The 26146-nt window shown below is 43.1% G+C and overlaps 1 protein-coding gene across 1 annotated transcript in view; it reads left to right on the forward strand.

Annotated features, from left to right (window-relative positions):
* Positions 1-1526: 1526 nt before the first annotated feature.
* LOC147106123 (voltage-dependent L-type calcium channel subunit alpha-1C-like) overlaps positions 1527-26146 on the forward strand; it is a 531473-nt gene continuing 506853 nt past the window's right edge. The window contains exon 1 of the mRNA XM_086008919.1: positions 1527-2192. Within this exon, the coding sequence (XP_085865045.1) occupies positions 1975-2192 (218 nt within the window). The 5' untranslated portion in view covers positions 1527-1974. The remainder of the gene's footprint in view (positions 2193-26146) is intronic.

Raw genomic sequence — 26146 nt, forward strand, 5'->3', positions numbered from 1 at the left:
TTGTGTGCAGTTTTGGTCTCCTTATCTAAGGAAGGATATACTTGCCATAGAGGGAGTGCAATGAAGGTTCACCAGGCTGTTTCTTGGGATGGGGGTGCTTGTCCTGTGAGGACAGATTGAGTAGACTAGGCTTATATTCTCTAGAGTTTAGAAGAATGAGAGGTGATCTCATTGAAACATACAAAATTCTAATAGGGCTTGACAGGGTAGATGCAGGGAGGATGTTTCCCCTGGCTGGGGAGTCTAGAACCAGGGGTCACAGTCTCAAAATAAGGGGTCGGCCATCTAGAACTGAGATGAGGAGAAATTCCTTCACTCAGAGGGTGGTGAATCTTTGGAATTCTCTACCCCAGAGGGCTGAGGAGGCTCAGTCATTGAGTATATTCAAGACAGAGATCGATAGATTTTTGAATATTAAGGGAATCAACTTTGCAATTCAGAATTGTAGAGCAAACTGCCACTTAACTCAAATATAGACTTGATTGGAGCATTCAAAGGAGCATATTTCAACACAGAGTAGATGGACATGACTTTGTGACATGATTTTGTGAAATTGGCCCAGGGATTCTTAATGTACAACTGGCTAAATGTTTTTTATGGGTTTTTTCACACCACTATTTCCTTTTGTTAATCTCTTTTAAAATTTGATTTATCTCTATGATTTGAAATATATCAGGAATCATGATTCTGATGTTGATATCAAGGCAGCTTGCTCACACACCTCTGTTATTCATTGAGATACTTCCCAAAAAGGATGCTATGGTCTAATTTTCAAACCCCCCCACCCAATGAAGAGACACTGCAACCTCTACCTTAGATCATGAACTGAATGAAGTGGAAAGTCAAATCTGAGTCATCCATTGTGGTCCCATTCTGTGGTGCTGAGCATCAGTGCTTTAATACACAGTGCCAATGGGCTGCCATGTTACTACCTCCTAATGTTCTTTTCCTTTCTTCAAATGTAAAGTTTTAAAAAATCTTAATATTATTCTTTATTTATAAATTCTTAATACTGCTGAGTTATATTCATTTCTTGACCTGATGCTTGCTGTTTCACTGGTAAACTGCATAATGAAGATGTCAAGTACTGTGGAACTCTTAGCTTCTCATCATATCACACTAAACTATAGTGCCCCTCCATACAAACAGTTACCTAAAATGAACTTCAGTCATTGAATATATGCTATTTTTACAATACCAGACAAAACAAAACTTGCACAAAATTGACTGATCCATCTATGTATCTATATATGTGTATCTATCTCTCACATCTAAATGGAGCACTACATTGCAAAGAGTTGCAGTAATTATATTTTTATTCTACTCATGAGCTGACCTACATAGTAGAGTTATCAGATCAGTCTCACTTGTGGAGGAACCAAAAGGCTTTTCTTAATACAGTATTATCTGTTCATTTATTACCCTGGTATGATGAGAATTTGGTATTTAAAGAAATGATGAGATAACATTTATCTACCACATATGCTCAAGATTAGGGTGTAAAGTCAAAAGATATACAGAAATATTTTAATCAGGTTTTAAAAATAAATGCGTTTTTAGCATGCCAATGATTTTTGAGTGTTAATTTCCATTAGATAAAATAATTTAAATGTCTTCAAATTAAAGTTCCTTGGAGTGTTGGCAAATAATCACATCTTAAGCATATAGAATGCATCAAGCAAAGCAAAGCTTTCTGCAGATGTATACATGTTCATGTGAGTAGTTAAAACACCTCAATAATTTATTCAGATTAAAATAACTGAGGCATATTGCAGAAGGGGAGGTGAATTAAGTGTTAATTGGACAATTAAGTAACAGAACCAGTAATCTCTGGATAGGGTAGTGGCACATGCACATGCATATACATATGACTTTGAAGTGTAAAAGTTACGGTTCAGCAGTCCAAGGAAAAGGTCATATGGACTTCCTTTGAGCACTGTTAAGATATTCGGGTTTGATGAGTGGTCACATGTAATGGCATATGATCTTTCAATTCAAATGAATTACACTCAGTGCTACCACAATAACACCATTCTATCTTTTTTCTTACAGGAACGAGTGGAATATCTCTTTCTCATCGTTTTTACAGTGGAAGCATTTTTGAAAGTAATAGCTTATGGACTTCTCTTTCACCCCAATGCGTACCTCAGGAATGGCTGGAATTTACTAGATTTCATTATAGTGGTTGTAGGGTGAGTGCACATCTTAATCTTTTTCACCAAGATGGTTTCTCCCTTCATCAAATGTTTTAGTTCCGACACTGACTGGGGTGTATTAAAGTATTATGTATTGATTACTATCTTCACTGATATAAATGCTAGCATTGCAAGGTTGGGATCTTGTACTTTTAGGTCAAAATCAACAAGAAGAAAAATCCTCAATGGTTTCTACTAACTAATGCAATGATATAGTGTGAGTCTGATTGCAGTGAAAATTAATGGCCCAAAAATTGCGGTTGGCAGTGTAGCTACAGAGTATGCCACCGACCTCCGAAAAGAATACAAACTTACCTTGTGCGAGGCCCAGAACATAGACTTACTCTTCGGTGCTGCAGAATTGTGCATAGTGTATTACATCACGAAGGCCAGGAGCGCAGCATACAGCCTCTGCGTAAGGGAAGACATGCCCACAAAAATCGGTCAAAACTAAGCCACGCCCACTGAAACTTCTTTCAGTCTCTTCCATTGAAATTACATTTTTTTTAAATTTTACTTTTTAAAAACTTTTAATTAAACTGGTACTTGGACTTAGTTCTTACATCAGCATTTTGTTAAACTTATGTAACAAAATAGCAACAATAATTTGGCATCTGTTTTTCACTTGAAGGTTAAAAAAGATAATTTGAGGTCAATAGAAAGTTTCTTGTCCTTTGACCATTTACTAAAGTGAAATAAATCATTTAACTGTTCAACCTTCTATTGAAGTTTAAACAGTTTCTATCACTTGGGATGTGTATTAAACGTTGTTATTTATATTTCATACTGAGAAACATGTTCCTTTTCTTATTTACTAAGGAGCATTGTAGAGTGTTGTAGAGCATATTGCTAGCCCAAAGAATTAACTGTGCTGTACTTCAAACATCTGGGTTTTTTAAATTAAGGAAGTGTTTGGATTTGTTTTATGTAAATCAGGCAAGTTTTTTATTCGTTTAAGGCTAGCATTTAATATCCTGTCAAAGGTCCATTATGACGAATTGCGATTCAACAGCACTGAAAGGTGTCGGCAATGGTACTTTTGATTTACTATACACCATGCATGTAGCAAGCCAGCTGTGGGGCAGCTTTAAATGTATTATATAAAATAATTAAATAGCAAAATGGTTTTATTTCATACATTTGAAGGAAGTGTAAATAATCTATGCCGAATGCTCAGTTCTTGATCATACAATTGGAGTGCAGAAAACATTGATAATTATAAATATTAATTGTCATATTTTATATTTTTAATGTTTCTAAATGTTGCCACTAGGTACATGTATTTTATTGTGAAGTGATATCAAAATGGTGAACAATCCTTTCAGACGAACTCAAATGGGTTCCTTTCGCAGTGAACATAAGAACATAAGAAATAGGAGCAGGAGTAGGCCAATCGGCCCCTCGAGCCTGCTCCACCATTCAATAAGATCATGGCTGATCTGATCCTAACCTCAAATCTTCTATCACCCTCCATCCACCCGAACCCATGTGATCTCCCGGGAGGCGAAAAACCAGATAAAAGACCCAATGGCCAATTTGGGAGAAAAAAATCTGGGAAATTTCTCTCCGACCCATCTAGGCGATCGAAATTCTTCCAGGAGATCACTCTGTCCCTATATTTTCTACAGTACTTACCTTCTGTAAAGGCGAACTCCACCCCAGCCAGGAACAGGAATAAAACCATCTCCTGAAATCTAACACAGAATTAGAACACAGTAGGAGCAGAACCAGGCTACACGGCCCCTGGGCCCACTCCACTACCCACAGGGCCATGACCATTCCGAACCTAGACTCATGTCCAATTTCCTGCCCGCTCCCCGTAACCCTTAATTCCCTTTACTTCTAGGAAACTATCTATTTCTGTTTTAAATTTATTTAATGATGTAGCTTCCACAGCTTTCTGGGGCAGCAAATTCCACAAACCTACCACCCTCTGAGTGAAGAAGTTTCTCCTCATCTCAGTTTTGAAAGAGCAGCCCCTTATTTTAAGATTATGCCCCCTAGTTCTAGTTTCACCCATCATTGGGAACATCCTCACCGCATCCACCCGATCAAGCCCCTCCACAATCTTATATGTTTCAATAAGATCGCCTCTCATTCTTCTGAACTCCAATGAGTAGAGTCCCAATCTACTCAACCTCTCCTCATATGACCACCCCCTCATCCCCGGGATTAACCGAGTGAACCTTCTTTGTACTGACTCGAGAGCAAGTATGTCTTTTCTTAAGTATGGACACCAAAACTGTATGCAGTATTCCAGGTGCGGTCTCACCAATACCTTGTACAACTGCAGCAATACCTCCCTGTTTTTATATTCCATCCCCCTAGCAATGAAAGCCAACATTCCATTGGCCTTCTTGATCACTTGCTGCACCTGTATACTAACTTTTTGAGTTTCATGCACCAGGACCCCCAGATCCCTTTGTACTACAGTACTTTCCAGTTTCTTGCCATTAAGATAATAACTTGCTCTATGATTTTTCCTGCCAAAGTGCATAACCTCACACTTTCCAGTATTGTATTCCATCTGCCAAATCTCTGCCCACTTATTAGCCTGTCTATGTCCCTTTGCAGGTTTTTTATGTCCTCCTCACTCACTACTTTCCATCCCATCTTTGTATCATCTGCAAACTTTGATATGTTACACTCGGTCCCCTCCTCCAAATCGTTAATATAGATTGTAAAGAGTTAGGGACCCAGCACTGACCCCTGCGGAACACCACTAGTTACTGGTTGCCAATCTGAGAACGAACCATTTATCCCAACTCTCTGCTTTCTGTTAGAGAGCCAATCCTCCACCCATGCCAGAATATTACCCCCAATCCTGTGATTTTTTATCTTGAGCAATAATCTTTTGTGTGGCACCTTGTCAAATGCCTTTTGGAAGTCTAAATACACTACGTCCACTGGTTCTCCTTTATCCACCCTAAAAAAACTCAAGCAAATTTGTCAAACATGACTTCCCCTTCATGAAACCATGCTGAGTTTGTCCTATTAAATTATGTTTATCCAAATGTCCCGTTACTGTCTCCTTAATAATGGACTCTAACATTTTACCAACCACAGATGTTAGGCTAACAGGTCTATAGTTTCCAGCCTTCTGCCTACTACCCTTTTTAAATAAGGGTGTTACATTAGCAGTTTTCCAATCTGCTGGGACCTTTGCTGAGTCCAGGGAGTTTTGGAAAATTATTACCAATGCATCCACAATCCCTACCGCCACTTCCCTCAAGACCCTAGGATGCAAGCCATCAGGTCCAGGGGATTTATCCGCCTTGAGTCCCATTATTTTACCAAGTACCACTTCCGTAGTGATTTTAATCGTATTTAGTTCCTCCCCCCCCTAGAGCCCCCTGTTTGAAACAGGCTCCTGCACCTGCTTTCGCTAACAGTAAAATTGCTGGGCAGTTGGTGGGCAATTAGCCCAACACTGCGCCAGCAATGAGTATTTCCCCGTCGGTGAGGACCATCTGTCAAGGCGTACCTTGACAGATCACAAGATCAGGATTTAGTGCATGTGGAAATCCCAAACTTGCGGTCGATTTCAAAGGCGATATGACGGCATACTCTGAGAGTACGCCATCACACCCACCGCAGAACCTGCCGCCTTGTTTTTAATTAATTTATGACCAAAAGTAAGCCATACTGATGTAAGAAAATTAAATATTATAAATAATTTTTCAACAAACTTTTAAAAAGACAGGACATACAGACAATAAAGGACAAAAACTATTTGACACAAAAATCATGATGCCTTAATTGGTTGAAATGGAACTTTGTTGTCAAATTAGGTTATTGTCTATACAGGTAATTTAAAGTGCATTCATTTGTTGTTGATTTTGCTTCTAATGTTCTCCCATACACCCGTTATAAAGACTTACCCAAGTGTCTGTCCCTGTATAATTAGCCATTTACTTTTAAGTGGCAATATCCCTTTAAAATTTCACATAATGGCCCAGAAATTCGGGTCTCCACGGGTGAGTACGCACGGGGAACTCACCCGTAGGCCCAATGGAAGTGTTGGTTTCCTGCATGCACTGCGCATGCGCGGGAAACCGGCACTTCCGTTCCCCTGAACGAAGGGGTTCAGAGTTCGAACGCATGCGCAGGAGAGACTGCGCGTGCGCATCGAACTTAGGTTTTTTTTTTTTTTTTACAGGTTTTCCCGGGAGGGTAAGTCTGCAGAATTTACACATTTAAAAAGCAGGTGTAAGGCCTGCTTTTTACAAGGTAAGTGGTGAATTAATTAAAATTAAAACATTTTTTCCACAGGTTTATTATTTTTAAATACTTTAAAGAAAGGTAAGTTTATTTTTAGCCCCGTTAGAAAATAAAATAATTTTTTTCAAAAATTTAAATTATTGTTTAAAATAGTTATTTCATGTAATTTATCGTTTATTTTAAAAATGTGATTTAAAAAAAAAATTATTTGAAGATTTAGTGATGTTTTGGGGCCGTAGTATTTATAAGTTTTGACAGCTCTTCCTGTCAAACTTATGAATGGAGCAATCCCCATGGCCCACGTGATCCCAGGGGACGCATCGAACTAACTGCGCCCCTGGGATATGCAAGCACTGCGCACCGACAGCGGGACCAGGCCCCGGATCGGAATTCCACGGGGGCCCACAGCTCAACGGCCGGCGCGCAAGGCAAGTGCAAGTCGGGGGCTTGCACCCGCGGGAAGCCCCCGACCCGAATTTCTGGGCCAATGCCTTTATTCAAATTTAGGATTACGCCAGCACTTGGTTTCCGGACATCCTTTTCCTTTGGCAAATTCTTGACACCAAGTCCAATATGGGTTAGGGGTACAGCAAAATAAACTATTTGAGATGACTGGAAATTCTTGGGTGCTCAGTGATCTGCAAAAGTGGTGGGCACTTACCTGTGAAGGACTTTGAAGAAGGGAGTGTGACATTGAGTAGGGTGGTAAATTCCAGCTTAAAGATGTTGTGCTGCTATCATATGGCCATATATGGTAAGCAGTGAAACAACTGTTAGGTTGTTTGAGTACTTTGCCTGCAGTACTTCAGGTGTAACACCTTTTTCTTCATTTGGATCCATATCCTGCAGCTATAGGAGACTATATTTAGTCTTGTGGGACCTCCTCAGAAAGGTGCTCTAAAGTCCCAAACATGGCAGCCCTCTTTACTCGCACCTATGTAGACGAACCTCTACTGTTGCATCACAGAATCTGGCAGTTCTTTGGCTCTGACGTTGCATTGGGCTGACTCTCTCAAAATGTTCAGTCACTTCAGTTTGCCAGGTAATGTTGTTCCAGTTCCTGCTCTCTGCTCTGGTTGAAGAAGTTACTGCAGAACTTTGTGCATCTACTGTAGTGCTCCAAAATTCTGGTCACATGCGCTTTGGTGCACAGGCCCTGTCCATGTTGTCGGCAGGAGTTCACCATGATGACATAATTAGGGGCCAAATTGGAAGTTAGCGCAGAAATGGACATGCATGAGTAGTTGGCAGAAGTTCAATCACATTGTGTTTGCACCGCATTGGCGGCATCAATGGAAATTTTACCCTTGTATCTTTTATTAATGAGCATGGATATTGCCATTAAACTGCGAATAGTGAATGAAACCCATACCTTGGTGTAATGGAAAACAGCTGTTTCCGCAGACAAGTGGACATGTGCTGCACAAGTGAGGCCCCTATTTAATCAGGGCTGAACATCTGTTTTCTATCAAATTTCACAGACAGCATCACACTGTATTAATCAAATAGAACAAGCAATTTTTTTTAAACTCCTACTGCTACTGGTAAAAAGGTACTGAAATAACACACTTCTGTTATTGGAGTACTCCAGGAAACCTTTCACCAATTCTTAGATTATTCTTTATTCCTCATTAATATTGCAGCAGGAGTCTGCCAGAAATATTCAGCACCCCACAAGTTTCCGTCCTAGTTTTCTGGGCCTCTAATCTTTAAGAATGTAGACCCCAACGCCGGCCTTGAGGTAGGTTCTAATTCCACCCCTTTTGGCTTGGCATGCCTGGTGTGACAAGACATATCTGTGCCGATTGTATGCCGGCTCCCTCCGCCTGGGCCTGCACTGTCTTACATCAATGGCCTTATAAGAGCGAATGCAGACTCTGGCTCCTCAAAGCTACCTGGAAACATCAACAAAGCGCAAGGCCAGGCCCAGCTGAGTTTGTGACTGTTCCGGTGAACTCCTGCCGGACTTACAGTAGGAGTCTGCCAGTAATTTTCAGGGCCCTTTTCTCCAGACTATAGATTTGGAATGTCTTAATTCTTTCCTCATAGCTCACCCCTTCACAAATGGATCAGTCTTTGTTGTTCTATCTATATCCTCTCCAATCTTTCTAAATCCTTTCTGTGACATCCAGAACTGAGCACAGTAGAGCTGATTTTGAATGTCTCCACCAGGTGTAAATGGGGTGGTACCAGCCTGAAAATGTTGTCGGGTCACGTACTGCCCCATTCATGCTGGTGCTCCAGCTGCCACCATCTTTGGTAGGGCACTGAAATGAGTGGCCAGAGCGCCTGCCTGTTTCAGGCAGTAGGCCACATAACATTCAAATCGGGGTCCTATGACATACTTAGGATCCATATTGCAATTGTGAGGTCTTGGCATCAAGCACTCTAAGTAGCGGACCTTAAAGCACTCCCTCTAGCTATCAGAAAATGTATAGTTGGTTTCAGTATTTAAGTCATTTTGAGTGTCAGTTTGGCTCAGTTGGTAGCATTCTTGCCCCCGAGTTAGAAGTTTGTGAGTTCAAGCACTATCCAGGACTTGAACACATAATCTACATTGACAGATGAGTGTAATGCTGAGGGAGTGCTATATTATTGGAGGTGCCAATTTTCAGATGACATATTGGGCAGGATTTTCATTGGGCCATGGAGGCGGGATTGGAGGCGTGTGGGGGGTTAAAATCCCAAAATCGGGGGGCATGAAGCCATCCCACCCCCAACCCGCCTCCATGCCAGTTTCAAAGGAGGCGGGTACCCGACCCGCACTGGGACCCGCCTCCCCGAGGCGGGAAGGGGATTAGTGCCAATTAACTGCCTGTTAACAGGTAGTTAACAGGCAGTTTTTAGCCTAATCCCTATTTTCATTGGTGAAATGTGGGATTCCCGACGGCTCCAAACCACGGCAAGTTAGCAAGGCGGGCCATCAGGATGAAGGGCTCGGAGGGTTCGAGATGTCCGATGTTCAGGTGAGTGATGGGTGCATGAGTGCAGAGGTAAGTGTGTTTGGTGTGTTTAAAGTGTTTAAAGAAGTTTTACTTACCTTTACAGCCTTCCTTCCTTCAGGTCTCGGGAGTCCCTCATCTCACCAGCACAGAAAGCAGAATGGCCGCGATTTGTCAAAAATTGCAGCATTCAGCTTTCTGTTCTGGGGAGATCTCTAAATCATCCTGAGAGGAAGGAATTAACTTGGAGTACAGATTGTCAGTGTTTGACAGCATCAAACAGCTGTCAAATGCTGACATTTCATCTGTCAAAAGGTCTTGACAGATGAAATATCAATCTGTGACGTCACCTGTTGCCGGGTGGCCCTTACTTGGCCTGCTGAGCCCGCTGGGTGGGCTCAACAATGTCAATCAGGTCAAAATCATGTGGGTTGGCTAGAACTCGATGGAGGCGGGACTACAACCCCGAAAGTTGTAGTCCCGCCTCCTACCTGCCTCCTCAATGAAAATCCAGCCCATTAAATCCATTCAAGTGGATGTAATAGAGAAGCAGGGACATGTCCTGGCCAATTTAGCTGCCTTCAGGAGTCCCTGCCCCTGGTCTCACCCCTTTACATCGATGGCTTTGTAGAGTGGACGGAAGATGTAGCTCCCAAAGGCCACCCCAAAAAATCCTTCCCCAACCATCACTACTAAAAAACAGGTTAACTGGCCATTCATCTCATTTGCTATTTGTGAGACCTTGTGTGCAAATTGGCTGAAGTATTTGCCTACATAATAACAGTGACAGTAATTCATGGGATGTGAAGCTTTTAGGAATGTCCTGAGGACATAAGGTGCTATATAAATCGCAAGTTCATTTGTTCCTAATGTGCATTAAAAACAACAGAGTTTAAGTATTGATCCCTGCAGGACTTCCGTCTAGTCTTATATTATAACTCTCGCAAAGATTTTCTGTTTCCTATAGCCAACTTTTTATTGAGTCCCATGTTCTCCTTTGGATTCCTGAGGCTTCTAAATTAATTGATGTGGAAATTTGTTGAAAGCTCTCTAGAAGCTTAAATATAGTATATCAAAGGGAGTTCCAACATCTTCAGAGAAATTGAGAATCTTCTCCTTCAAAATCAACATTGGATTCTCCTATTAAGTCTTTTCTATAATGGTCCTTGTCCAGCCTAACCCTCAGAACAGATTCCATTATTTAGCTTGTTGTTGGTGTTGGGCTATTGGGACTGCAGTTGCCTTGGTCAGACAATTTTGGCTTTTCAAAAAATAGGAATTCTTTTTTTGTTTCCAGTTCTGCATAACCAGTGCCCAGTGATTCCTTTGTTAAATAGCCAGTACCCCATGAATTTCCTCCCTGGTTTCCTTCAGCATCTTAAGATGTATCTCACTTATCAATTACATTTACTACACTGACTTCAAAATCCTCTGGAATGTTATCAGTATTACAAGTATTAGGTAGCAAGTTAGTATTATACTTTCTAATGAATGCTTCTGGAAAATATTAATTTAACATTTCAACTATCTTTAATTTCACAGTTAGATTTATCTTTTAGGGTCCTAACTTCCTGTCTAATTGCTCTTTTACTGAGATGACACTAGGGGCTCGATTTTAATTCCCGAGGCGGGTTGCGTGGCGGGCGGGTTCGGGAGCCACTCCTGATGGGAACAGCTGCAGAGTTGCGATTTTTATTAAAGTACCTTGTTAATTTCATGGAGGCGCGCTGGCCGGTCCAATGAGTGGGATCGGGTCAGCTGGCCGCCTCTGATGATATCATAATAGCAGCTGCTTTTAAAGCTGCCATCCCGCCTGAGCCTTTCCATTGTGGTTTCCTGCACTTCTTTTCAAAACTATGACTTCTTCCAGAGGCAAGGCAGCTCCTCGTTTTAATGATGAGCTCCTCCAAGTTCTTTTTGATGCTGTCAGAGGGCACAAGGAGAGTCTCTTCCCTCCTGATGGCCGGAGGAAGCCTCCTCAGCAGACCAAGGCAGCCCGGCTGCGCATTGCTCAGAATGTGAGCGCAAGGTGCATTTATGCACGCTCATGGATCCAGTGCTGCAAAAGGTTTAATGATCTTGTGAGAACATCAAAAGTGAGTATTCCATCTCACTTGCCTTCACTCTGCTTCTCTTCTCTTCTCATCACCAGCACTCTGCTTTGTAAGCCTCCTCTTTCACATCCCACCTTACTCTTACTTCCCTTGCACCCTTTCCTATCCATCTCTTTCTCTGCACTGAATCACTTTAGCATCCTGTCTATGCACCCCTTAGACTCACTCTCAGTGTCATGCAGTGACAACAACTAACAATGCACAGGCAGCTACCTTCCTCTGGGCACCTTACCCCATCTTCGTCTCACTCAAAGCTTCTATGGTAGGGATTAATCACACTCACTCCATCACTGTGGCTGAAACACCGCTTGTGTCCCTCCTTGCAGGAAAAGATAGCCCACAATAAGGAGAGAGCAATGACTGGAGGAGGAACAGCTACCCTTGCAACATTGACAAGTGCTGAGGAGGCAGCAGATGAGATTGTTGGAGTTGCCGAGGACCTGAAAGTGGGTGATGGAGAGACGGGCACACTAGAGGAAGCTGGTGACATAATAGATTTTCAATGCTCTCAGAAAGCAATGCAATATGATGTTCATAGAGACTTGCTTTGTATCATCTGCTCAAAAGGATGTGTCTGCTACATCAATATCAAATGTCTAATTCAAGCCTTTACTCTCCCACAGGACCATTGAGCGCCCCCCTCCCCACGATCCAGGACAAAGACCCGGACATTTCCTCAGAGGAACCTGAAGCCTCTGAGGGACCAGCGTCACCAGCACCAGCGCAGCAACGCATACCTCGGTGGGGCCATCGCGAGCTAGAGTAGTGTTGTGCACAAGTGAGCATCAGCAGATGGTGGAGACAGCGACAGCAGTGGTGAGTCCTCCTCGGAGGTGGCAGGACTCTCCTAGCTCTGCTGAGCTGCATGCAGATGCTATGCCTCTGGGGCCAACCAGAAAAAGATCGGTTCCTGAAATACAGGAACAAGTGCAGGTGTCTCTGGAAGGGTTTGCCTCCAGGGTTAGTGTGAGTGTGGAGAGAATGGAGGAGTCCATCTGTAACATCAGCACTGCCATGGTGGAGGCAATGGCGCACGAATGCACCACCATGGATAGGATTCAATCTCTGTGGAAGGATGGCTACGGCCATAGAGGAAATAAGTCGCCAGAGTCAGGAAAACATGGTGACTGTTCAGACTGGAATGACATCTCTGGAGGAGCAATGGGCAGCTATTGAGCAGAGAAACCAGAGCTTCATGGACATCCTTTTGAGGAGGACTGCCAGTGCAGATACAGGTCCTCATGGCTCCTCTAAAGTGCAGCAAGGTTCTCTACTTGCCAGCACTGAGGTGCAGCTGACCCATGAGAGGGATGTTGTTGGCAGGACAGAAGGAAGTGTGGGCTCCTCTCAAATCGCTCGCATGACCATGCCACTATGGAGCCCTCGGTCAGAGACCCACTTTGCAGAGATGGCTGTTTCAGCCCCTGCACAGCCGCAGGAAGAGCAGACTGTTGAAGAGCCCTCCCAGGCTCCCAAACCCAGAGGACGCCCGCTGAAGGCATCTAAGCAGGCGCAGCATCCTAGTCAGCAAGGTGCCTCTGCATCTGCTGAAGTCACTGGGGAAGCACCACGTAGAAGCACACGCAAGAGAAAGATTAAGCACCTATAGTCACAAGGGGACTCACTTGGGTGATTTTTTTTCCTGAATGTTGTTGGTATATTTTATCATGTGTTAAAGATAAATTATGGCAAACAGTTGATTGTGTGGCCTATGTGTTCTGGGAAATGGCAAAAGCGCATTGAGGGCTCAAGGCGACTTACATTTGTAATGCTGATGGTAAAAGTGATAGGAAATAAGAGGATATAGCAGAGATGAAGTATGACGTTGGACAAGTGTCGCCTGGAATTACAGAGCCATATGGTGGCCACCTATGGTCGAAGAGTAAGCTTATGGTAGTGTGGCATAGCAGTGTGCATACCCTGGTTGACGGGCAGCAGTGAACTGGAGGGATGCTGCATTGGTCACAACAGGGCATGCAAGGCTCCCCTCGCCCTTCCACTCCCAGGAAGATATGTGGTGAGCCACATGGCTGCTACTCCCCCGATTATGAGGACCAGGATGAGGGGCCATAAATGTTTCCCATCCCCTTGCTATAGATTTAATTTGAGGTAACAATCTTGCAAGCGCACAGTCGAAGTGGCCTGAAATAATTCCATTCATGACACACTGCAGATGGGTGTCAGCTTGAACAGTCAGAAGGTCAGTCGATGTGCAAAATGTTATCCCATACCTACAACAGCAAAGTTGTTGCATTTGAATGTCAGCCATGTTTCAGGGGCACTTTTAAAGCGCTCCACCATTGCATATAAATCATGTCCTCCAGCAACCAGTCTCCTTGAACCTGGCCTGTTTCTGACTAGTCAGGAAACAGGAGCCAGAAGCAGGAAAATGGGAAACCACTATGAAAATAAGATTAGCAAAGCAGTTAACAGGCTGTTAACTGCCTTAACTACCTGTCCCAGCAGTTGGAGACAGGTCAGTTTGGGAGCGGCTAAACAGACACTCCGGAAAATCGGGTGGTGGTGGGATGGAGGTGGGTTGGGTGTCTGAAGCCATTTTTCCCCGATTTTCCCAACAGACCCGCCTCCTCAGGGCTAATAAAATCGAGCCCTAGAAGTATGTTTCAGTATTGTATCACTGAGCCTTCCAGCAGTTACTAAGATTCAAAAGTAAACTTAAGCTTAACTGTTGAAGTTATTTTATTATTGACAATTCACTCATTGTCTTCCCTATATAGATTATTACAGTCATTACCAGTTCCTGTGCTCATTTACAGAGCATTATAGCAAAGATGTGAAAGTGCTCAATGCTGACCCCAGCACTCCCCATCTTTAAAATTGAGGTGAATGTTGAGTAACAATAACATTTAATTGCAGCATTATATTGCCCCTCTGGGAGGGCAGTATATTGCTGTCATAAAATTGTATTGTTACTTAAGACTAAAGTCTAGGAGCACAAAACTCAGCAACTCACAATAGCCATGAACAATTGTCATTTCAGTGTGTCTCAGTGTTCTGAAAATGAATATAGGTACAGGGTAATGACTAAACCTATCTAGATATGTTCATTGCATCTTTGACTGTTACAAGACAAAGTAGCTTACTGAAGGATGAATTTAAATCTCATCTTTGGTGTTAGATAAGGCTCACAATGACAAGTTTAACTTTCCTGAAAATTTCTTTAGGATCTGTATAACCAGAGAGAGTGGAGACATTCATCCCATCAACATAGATGAAAATTGATCGCATCTAAGACCTGGGGTGAAAGGACTGAATGCTAAGCCACTGTGCCGTGTAATCACAACTATTTAAAATATATTGTGGCTGATTTTCATTCCCCCCTGTTGTGTGGGAACAGAACGGTAACACAACAAAAATAGCAGTGCTGAACTTATCACCCCATTCCCATGACGTCTGGGTCATTACCATGTTGGTGGGGATCTTGAAATGGATGGCCCAGGTGTCTGCTGGAAACAGGCAGGAGTCTCATTAGCCCATGAAAATCAGAGTCTGATACATCAACAAGACCCTGATGTATGCGCCGTGCACGTGCCGTCTATTGGTACTTGGCGTAGACCTTAAAAGGCTGCTCAAAAAAAGTATTTAAAAGATTTTTATGGTGCCATGAGGAGCTGAGATCACCTCACCTCTCCCCTCCCCATTAATTTATCTGAACCAGCTGGGCTTCGTTGTGGAGCCAACAGATTTCTCACACCCTCCAATCAGCGAGCTAATCTGCTCCAAAAGGATGAGCAGCTCGCCAATGGAACACTAATGAGGCCTGACCATGTTTTGGGCCTCTGGCCACTTTCACCAGGTGGGCAGCAGGATCACTCCACCCATCACCTCCCCGATGGAAGCAGTTACTTGCAATCCTATAAATTATTTTGAGGAATGAAGGTAATAGTAAGATTTTTCCCATGTTTATACATGATACTGAAAATTAAATTTGAATGCTCTTCAGAACATAGCTATTTGTTCAGTAACATAGTAATTAATGCATGAAAAATGGCGCGGACTGCGAAACAGACTCGGTAACCTCCGTGCTTGATATTCCAATTAGCACTTCTGACATCTGAAGCTCTGCATCTGGGGGGGCTACTTCATAAAATTGCTCAACAATATTTTACATCTTTAATGAATGTGAAAAACAATAAAAATAATGCAGCAAATGATGTAGGCTCTTTTGATTATATATTATCACAAGATGTACGATTTAGTTAAATCATACAGTTACAATTATTCATTACAAAGTAGTTAGCAATTTAGAAATTAAATACAATTTGACAAATTATGCATTTTTCTATTTTTATTCATTATTGAAGTGTTCTGTATAAAATACATTAAATTACCACATTGCCGAAGGTGTTAATTTTAGTCAGCCCCAAAAGAGGAGTGTGAATTACATATTTTTCAGATGGCGCTTACTCAAATTGGACTATTTTAAAAACATGCTAAAGCAGCAGCAACGAAAACGATATCAAAATACTAAAATTAAAGGGTTTGCTCCTTGTAGATATTTTCTTTTCTACCTTCCTCTAGCTACCCCTCATAGCCAGGTTCAACTTCCATTCAAAAATATGCCCACATTTTAGGCCATTTATAGAACAGAATCAACAAATCTTCTATATGCTTCATATATTTGAATGTGGTTTGAATACGTTTCACATATGGGTATGGATAAAATGTTGTGCACTCATTTTGTATTTCATCCAAATTAAATTTATGGGGGTGAGACACATTTGATCGAGCAATGTAGATGTAAGAGTGCAAAGGTCCCAACTAGATAAGTCCTAAGTTGGGTTACCTGCTTGTCATTGAATTCACTTGCCAGTTCTGGAAATTACTTTTGTCTTTTTTGAGTTGGCTGATTACATAAAGCACTTAATGCTTCTTTATTTCCATTAAAAGTTCAGTTAAAATTTCTCCCTTCTGAACCATGTTTGAGGCTTAAGAATTTTTGAATACAAAAACTTTGAAACTGCATGAACAATGAACTTTTGAATGTTTATGGAATGATGCAAAGTCGGCAGTATATCTGATGCGCCCACCCAATAGATTCAGCAGGAGGCCTGAACCAACTTCAGGTTTGGGCCTCATTAGAATGCAGTTGGTAGCTGACCAGTTCTCAGTAAGTGCTGGCGGGCAGCCTGCCAAACTGGGGGGCCAAAAGTCCACTGGTCCAACAGCAAGCCAATCCAGAAGGCAGCAGTAAAATGAAAGACTTGCATTTATATATGAAGTTCTGCACCCAAGGTTTATTCTGGTTTTCGCACTAGTAGACCTATTGTGTCTTTCCAGCATTTCCTGTTTTAATTTCAGACCTCACTGGGGCCAATTATGCAAGCAGTAAAATGAGGGAGGAGGTGCACTGTGGGGTGTCTACCCAGCGGCCGGCAGCAGACCGCAACATTTTGTGGGGCAGGAGAAGCAATCCTGCTCCTCCTGGCTGCACAGGAATCCCCCCCCCCAAAAAAAAAATGTTCCATGCCGTTTTTGGAACAGCTTCCAACAATCTCTAAGCTCTGCCCATTTGTACTTAAAAATTGCAAATGGAGTCCTAAAACCAGCATAGGATTCCGATTTGCCTGTGCAAGCAGCTTCCTGCCTGTTTTAGGAGGGAGTGCAGAGTGCAATTACAGGCAGGGCTTAGAAATCCAAGGGATGGCCACTTTCTCACCGCCATTTTCAACTGCTGGATGGCTCATAAATGGAGTGGCCAGCTATTGAAAATTGGTCCCAATGAGGTCTGAAATTAAAACACACAATAGTGCGAAAAACAGAATAAACCTGGGGCGCAGAACTTCACATCAAAGCTGTTTTCTGAAGAAGCAACCCAGCTTCTTCTGTTGTGTTCGCTGATGCATGTGGGTCTAGTGAACGCCTGCTAAGTCTGTGAATAACTGGTTTCACATTAATGTTATCACTCTGCTTCAGAGACCACAGCTAGCTTACATATGTGGAAAGATAGGACTGACAGCAATTCAAATGTTGTAATTCTTATAAAGCATTGATTTCCATCCCATGTTCATTGTGTTGTGGGTATTTTGGATCCTTGTGAACGTTCTGCTTATATAAAGACATTGCATTATTACAGTTTTTGCAGAGGGAAAGAAAGCCATAACATTAAATTATTGACAAATGAAACAGAAAGGAACTGATACAAAAAAAACTTCAAAATAAAGTGAGAATTTTGGAGTATCAAATTTCAAATCAAACTGTGAAACATTTGTACACTACTGAAAAAATCAATAATTATGTATAGTAATAATCATTCTGTTTGGCTGATTGTTTAAAAAGAAACATTTAATTCAACCCCCAAACCTTTTGTTCTCTTCGTCAAAGTTAACAGAATCTGACAGAATTTAAAAATAAATTGAAAATATATATATATATATCTGCCCTAATAATCTGATGGTAATAATGAAAAGTCTGCACTTATCCAGGTTTTGTCCAGAACTAGAAAACATTTCCCAGCTAAGAAACCAGGAGCTAGCCAGTTATTTCCAGTACCAGTCCCAGCTCTCTGAGTCTTGATTGAAATATTTTGCTCCTTCTCATTAGCCATCAACTAATTTTTTCCTCTTTACACCAGTTTTCTCGGGTGGTCGGTGGGCCGTTTGGCCCGACTGCTTGCCTCTCTTCTGCGGCCACGTTCACACCCGGGTGGCCCTGGAGATGGAGCACGCGGTGTCCGCTGGCATGCTCGAGGCCTTCCGCGACCGGTGGGCACCGCAGCGACTGGAGTGCATTATCACCCCCGACAACCAAATTTTAATTTAAGTTGTTAAGTTTAATTAAATTTTTTAAGTTACAGTTTATTTGTTTATGGGCCATGCCAAAAGAGTACACCAATTTTCTTCTCTTCTCTCATTCCTGAAGGTATCAGTTCTTCAGAGCAGCTGAAGGCAGTTAACAAGGGAAACTGGAGTAATCTGGTTAACCTGGTTCTCCTGTAGCTGGGCTCAGCAAGTCTTTGTTTCAGGGCCTATAAAAACAGGCTTTGAAGTGCGCTTTTGCACTGAGTGCGGTTTTCAACAGAGTGCTGAGAGTTTGGTGAGTCAGGGAGTTAGGTGAGGCAAGGCCTCAGAGCTTCGACGGGTGCTTCAGCGGTAGAGCGGGCCTACAAAGGGCTCCAGAGACCAGGTAAGGCTTACTTTACTGGTGGTATTGAATTAATTTAATTTAAATTGATTAAAGGGGTAGGTCATGCCAGGAGAGCCCAGCCCCGTGATATGCTCCTCTTGCTCTATGTGGGAATTCAGGGACGCTGCCAGTGTCCCTGACCAACACGTGTGCCAGAAATGCATCCAGCTGCAGCTACTAACGGGCCGTCTTGGGGCGCTGGAGCTGTGGATGGATGGGTTGTGGAGCATTCACGATGCTGAGAGGGTCGTGAATTACTCGTACAGTGAGTTGGTCACACCGCAGGGTAGGGCTGCACAGGCAGAAGGGAAATGGGTGACCACCAGGCGGAACAATAGAAGCAGGCAGGTAGTGCAGGGGACCCCTGTGGCCATCCCCCTTTAAACCAGGTATGCTGCTTTGGATACTGTTGGGGGGGATGACCTATCAGGGGAAGGCAGCAGCAGCCAACTTCCTGGCACTGGGGGTGCTCCTGCTGCCCAGGAAGGGAGAAAAAAGAGTGGGAGAGCAATAGTGGTAGGGGATTCTATAGTAAGGGGAACAGATAGGCGTTTCTGTGGCCGTAGACGTGAATCCGGGATGGTTTGTTGCCTCCCTGGTACCAGGGTCAAGGATGTCACTGAGCGGCTGCAGGGCATTCTGGAGGGGGAGGGCGAACAGCCAGAGGTCGTGGTCCACATTGGTACCAACGACATAGGTAAAAAGAGGGATGAGGTCCTGCAGCAAGAATTTAGGGAGCTAGGGGCAAGATTAAGGAGCAGGACCTCAAAGGTTGTAATCTCTGGATTACTCCCGGTGCCACGTGCTAGTGAGTATAGGAATAGGAAGATAGAACAGATGAATGCATGGCTAAAGGGATGGTGCAGGAGGGAAGGCTTTAGTTTCCTGGATCACTGGGTCTGCTTCTGGGAAAGGTGGGACTTGTACAAGTCGGACAGTTTACACCTGAACCAGAGGGGGACCAATATCCTTGCGGGGAGGTTTGCTAGCACTGTTGGGGGGGGGGGGTTTAAACTAACTTGGCAGGGGGATGGGATACAGAGTGGAGCTATAGTAGGGGGTGATTTACAGCCAAATAAGGAGGAAAAAACAAGTCAGCTGGGAAGGCAGAGCAAATATGTGAAGGCAAAAGGGAATATGGCAAGGCTGGAAGGCATTTATTTTAATGCAAGGAGTCTTGCAAATAAGGTGGATGAACTGAAGTTGTTGTTGAACACATGGGAGTACGATATTGTTGCTATCACGGAGACATGGTTGAGGGAGGGTCAGGACTGGCAGCTCAATATTCCGGGGTATAGAATCTTCAGGCGAGACAGAGGGGGGTGTAAAAGGGGAGGGGGTGTTGCAATATTAATTAAGGAGTCAATTACTGCTGTAAGGAGGGATGATATATTAGCGGGTTCCTCTAATGAGGCCATATGGGTCGAACTTAAAAACAAAAAGGGGGCAAGCACTTTGCTGGGAGTGTACTATAGGCCCCCAAACAGTCAGGGGGAGATAGAGGAACAGATATGTGGGCAAATCTCAGAGAAGTGCGAAAATAATAGGGTAATAATAGTGGGGGATTTCAACTTCCCCAATATTAATTGGGATAGTCAGAGTGTGAAAGGCTTAGAGGGTGCAGAATTCTTAAAGTGCATTCAGGAGAGCTTTTTGAGCCAACATGTAGAAAGTCCTACAAGAGAGGGGGCGGTACTGGACCTAATTCTAGGGAATGTAGCCGGGCACGTGGTGGAAGTGTCAGTAGGAGAGCATTTTGGCGACAGTGACCATAATTCGGTGAGATTTAAGGTGGTCATGGAAAAAGACAAAGACGGCCCGGAAATAAGGGTTCTAAATTGGGGGAAGGCCGATTTTAATATGATAAGGCAGGATCTGGCCAAAGTGGACTGGGAGCAGCTACTTATAGGAAAATCCACATCAAAGCAGTGGGAGACTTTCAGAAGGGAAATAGAGAGAGTACAACGCCAACATGTTCCCGTAACGGTCAAGGGGGGGACCAACAAGCAAAGGGAACCTTGGATGACAAGGGATAAAATGCATTAGGAAAAAAAGGGGGGCTTTTGGCAGTTACAAAAGACTAAAGACGGAGGAAGCCCTAGAGGAGTATAAAAAGTGCAGGGGCATACTTAAAAAAGAAATTAGGAGAGCGAGGAGGGGCCATGAAATAACACTGGTGAGCAAAATAAAGGAAAATCCTAATATGTTTTATAAGTATATTAAGGGCAAGAGGATAACCAGGGAAAGGGTAGGGCCCATTAGGGACCAAAGTGGCAATCTGTGTGTAGAGCCAGATGATGTAGGCGGGGTTTTAAATGAATTTTTTGCATCTGTGTTCACGATGGAGAAAGACGATATAGACATAGAAATCGGGCAAGGGGACTGTGATATACTTGAACATATTAGCATCGAGAGGGAGGAGGTACTAGCGGTTTTAGCAGGCCAAAAAGTGGATAAATCCCCAGGCCCGGACGAGATGTATCCCAGGCTGCTGTGTGAGGCAAAGGAGGAGATTGCAGGGGCTCTGACACAAATTTTCAGAACCTCTCTGGCCACAGGGGATGTACCAGAGGACTGGAGAACAGCTAACGTAGTACCATTATTCAAGGAGGGTAGCAGGGATAAACCAGGGAATTACAGGCCAGTGAGCCTAACATCTGTGGTAGGGAAATTATTGGAAAAAATTCTGAGGGACAAAATTAGTCTCCACTTGGAGAGGCAAGGATTAATCGGGGATAGTCAGCATGGCTTTGTCAAGGGTAAATCATGTCTGACCAATCTGATTGAATTTTTCGAGGGGGTGACTAGGTGTGTGGATGAGGGAAATGCTGTGGATGTGGTATACATGGACTTCAGTAAGGCTTTTGACAAAGTCCCACATAGGAGACTGGTCAAGAAGGTAAGAGCCCATGGGATCCAGGGTGCCTTGGCACGTTGGATCCTAAACTGGCTGAGTGGCAGGAGGCAGAGGGTGATGGTCGAAGGTTGCTTTTGTGACTGGAAGCCTGTGTCCAGTGGGGTACCTCAGGGATCGGTGCTGGGTCCCTTGCTGTTTGTGATCTACATTAATGATTTGGATGAGAATGTAAAAGGTATGATCAGTAAGTTCGCAGATGACACAAAAATTGGTGGGGTGGTAAATTGCGAGGAGGAAAGCCTCAGGCTACAGGACGATATAAACGGGTTGGTCAGATGGGCGGAAAAGTGGCAAATGGAATTTAACCCTGAAAAGTGTGAGGTGATGCATTTTGGACGGACAAATAAGGCAAGGGAATACACAATGAGTGGTAGGACCCTAGGAAGTACAGAGGGTCAGAGGGACCTTGGTGTACATGTACATAGATCCCTGAAGGCAGCGGAACAGGTAGATAAGGTGGTTAAAAAGGCATATGGGATACTTGCCTTCATTAGCCGAGGCATAGAATATAAGAGCAGGGAGGTTATGATGGAGATGTACAAAACGCTGGTAAGGCCACAGCTGGAGTACTGTGTGCAGTTCTGGTCGCCTCACTATAGGAAGGATGTGATTGCTTTGGAGAGGGTGCAGAGAAGATTCACCAGGATGTTACCTGGGATGGAGCGCCTCAGCTATGAAGAAAGACTAAACAGGCTGGGGTTGTTTTCCTTGGAGCAAAGAAGGCTGAGGGGGGACCTGATTGAGGTGTACAAAATGATGAGGGGCATAGATAGGGTAGATAAAGAGGAACTTTTCCCCTTAGTAGGGGGATCAATAACAAGGGGGCATAGATTCAAGGTAAGGGGCAGGAGGTTTAGAGGGGATTTGAGGAGGAACTTTTTCACCCAGAGGGTGGTTGGAGTCTGGAACTCACTGCCTGAAAGGGTGGTAGAGGCAGGAACCCTCACAACATTCAAGAAGCATTTGGATGAGCACTTGAAATGCCATTGCATACAAGGCTATGGACTAAATGCTGGAAAATGGGATTAGATTGGACAGGGCTTGATGGACGGCGCAGACACGATGAGCCGAAGGGCCTCTTTCTGTGCTGTATAACGCTATGATTCACTCGGTTATAATTCCACAGGTGATGGTCATGGACACCCTCTGGTTTAGGTCAGCAATTGGTCTACAGTCATCTCCATGGCCCTTTCTACATCTTGAGACTCATTAAGAATCTGAAGTGATGATAAATGGAAAAAAAGCTTGGTCTGAGGGGTAATAACTAACATTTTCATAGGGGAATATACTCAGATTTTTCATGTTTTCTATTAGATATTTACCAGGTGCTTATATCTTATAAAATAGCAAAATACTGCAGATGCTGGAAATCTGAAATAAGAGAAAAATGCTGGAAACACTCAGCAGGTCAGGCAGCATCTGTGGAGAGAGGAAGGTAGGATTAATGTTTCAGGTTGTTAACCTTTCTACACTTCTGAAGAAAGGTCATTGGCCTGAAACATTAACTTTACCATCCTCTCTCCATAGATGCTGACTGACCTGCTGATTACTTCCAGAATTTTCTGTTTATATCTTAATATTGTATTTAACAAAAGCTATACTTGCATCAAAACAGTACAGTAAAAGAGCAACAAGACTAATCCTAGTATAACAAAACTGTGCTGAAAAGATTATTAAAAAATCTTATGCCTTCCAGCACGAAAGAAGGCAGTTAAGAAAGGAAACCCATCAAAATGGTATTAAAGGACATCTGCAAGACACAGGCCTTTTCCCCCATTGCATCCAAATCTGCCTGCAACTTATTTTTCTAATCTACAGTCCTTACTCTTGCATGTATCTTTGTGTTATCCACCAACTTGTGGATTGTTCCTCCAATGCCTTCACCCAGACAATTAATACAAGATGCTGAAGTGCAATTGCCCCAATACGGGCCTACACTAGTGATCGGCCCCCACGTAGAGCCATCATCATTAATAACCAACTTCTGTCTACACAAATACAACCAATTCTATATCCAGCCTAATACCTGGGTATCAAGACCACAAGATGCGACCTTACTTAGCAGCCCATTGTGCTGTACTTCTTAAAAAGGCTTTTTGAATGTTTAGATACACAATATTAACCAGGTTTCCCTCATCCACCTCCTCAAAAAATTCAATCAAATTGGAGAGCCAGGACTTCCTTTTCCAGAAGCTGTGCTAAGATTCTCTAATAGCCCCTGTAGTTTTATACAATACATCTTTAATAGTCTTTCTAGTACCTCAGAACTCAATCAAAATCTGCCCTGTGAAATCACTCAACAGCCTTATAAATTCCTTAATGGCCTCCTGTATCCGAACATAGCTAAAAAAGCCTAGGCTATCACTACCAGACCTATCTGCCAGCCTAATTTCCATTGTCCTTTTGGCCAATTTGACAGCAGATTTTGTTACCCTGAGTCCGATACCATCGCTATTCTCTGGAGAGTTATTTACCTTATACCGGTTATAATATTTATTGTTTAGTTTGATTTGTCTTAAGACATGACTAGTTAGCCATTGTGGTTTTGTGTTATCATGTGTCCTTCTTTTGGCTTTGGGGACATTCATGACTTCTTGCTACAAAGTGATTTTAAATATATTTGATTTTTCATCAGTCCTGCTATTTTCTCTGTCAAGTAGATCTCCCCAGTAAGGCTCACTCAAGTCATCCACCACCTTTGCAAATGTATCCCTCTTGTAATGTTACACTAAGATTACATTTTCATTAGCATCAGCTTGATTGATCAAATTGAATCTAATAATATTATGGTCACTGTTGCCCACATGTTCCTTTACATGGAAGTCCATTACTGTATCTGTATATACATTATATTTTGTGTGATGAAGCAATCAATTATATCAACAAATATTTCAGACCTCCTCACCTCAATACCAGGTACACCACTATCAGATAACAGGATACCTAGGAAATTAAAGTCCTCCATTATACAAACATTACTAATTATGTTGCCCTTTTAATTTAAATCCAGCATGCCTCATCCTGATGGGTCACTTCACCTGCAGGCTTATAATAGGTACCAATAATAGCTTCCAATTGAACCCAAATAGTTTCAGCTGCACTGTATAAAGCAATATCCCCCCCATCTCTGGAATGGTTAAGTGTTTCTTAACAAACAGGCGAGTGGGGAAGGGTGCTTTGAAATAAGAAACAACACTCCAGTAGCTTTACCATGACAGGCAAATTGCCTGGGCAAAGACAGAGGAGGAGAAACACTATACTGCCCAGGTGGTTTACCAGCCTGAGTGAAGACAAATCTGTACATCCCTTCCCCTCTGCAGTCCACACTACCCAACTTCCACAAGAAATTCCTCTTTTGCGTTTCCAGGACCATATGGCACTTCCCTCAGTTCTTCTTTCTAACCGCATAAAGATCTCAAAGGAACGCGGGAATATTTACCGAGGGAAGCTCCGCTTGATAAAACATCCTTTCGAGACCTTGGAACATTCCCTACTGTCATTGAGGGTAGAAATTGGATAGCTTTATTGTATCCTGTACTGTGCATCGTGTGACATATTGCAACTTTGCTTTTGGCTTTAGGGAGCCCCATGCAATTACACAATCTGCATGACACCTGTGGAATTCTTTACCACAGACAGCTGTGGAGGCCAAGTCACTGAATATATTTAAGAAGGAGATAGATAGATTTCTAGACAAAAAAGGCATCAAGGGGTATGGGGAGAGAGCGGGAATATGGTATTGAGATAGAGGATCAGCCATGATCATATTGAATGGCGGAGCAGGTGCAAAGGGCCGAATGGCCTACTCCTGCTCCTATGTTTCTATGTCAATAAGACTGTTGCCGGTGATTTGCAGCTTTGATGAGACTGAAAAAGAAAACAACCTGTTGCCTATTTATCACCCATTCTCAGATCCCTCAACATTTCTTTGTAATCTCATGACCTTTGTGGGCTGTTGGGGTAGCTTTTTCCTACTTTGTACAAGAGGTGCAACTCCCTCTGTTTCAGAAATCCTTGAATGTTGCTAACATAGAAGATAGGAGCAGGAGTAAGCCATTTGGCCCCTTGAGCCTGCTCCGCCATTTAATAAGATCATGGCTGATCATCCAAATTCAGTACCCTGCTCCTGCTTTCTCCCCATATCCCTTGGTCCCTTTAGCCTTAAGAAATATATCTAACTCCTTCTTGAATATATTTAATGAATTGGCCTCAACTGCCTTTTGTGGTAGAGAATTCCACAGGTTCACCACTCTCTGGGTGAAGAAATTCCTCCTCATCTCTGTCCTAAATGGCCTACCCCTTATCCTTAGACTGTGACCCCTGGTTCTGGAATCCCCGGCCATCGGGAGCATCCTTCCTGCATCTAGTCTGTCTAGTCCTGTTAGAATTTTATAAGTTTCAATGAGACCCCCTCTCATTCTTCTAAACTCCAGCGAATATAAGCCCAATCGACCCAATCTCTCCTCATACGTCATTCCTGCCATACCAGGTATCAGTCTGGTGAATTTTCGCTGCACTCCCTCCATGGCAAGAACATCCTTCCTCAGATAAGACGACCAAAACTGCACACAATACTCAAGATGTGGTCTCACCAAGGCCCTGTACAACTGC

Source organism: Somniosus microcephalus, chromosome 16 (assembly GCF_052327205.1).
Source record: "Somniosus microcephalus isolate GS21.2 chromosome 16, FLI_Smic_1.0, whole genome shotgun sequence".
NCBI lineage: Eukaryota > Metazoa > Chordata > Chondrichthyes > Squaliformes > Somniosidae > Somniosus > Somniosus microcephalus.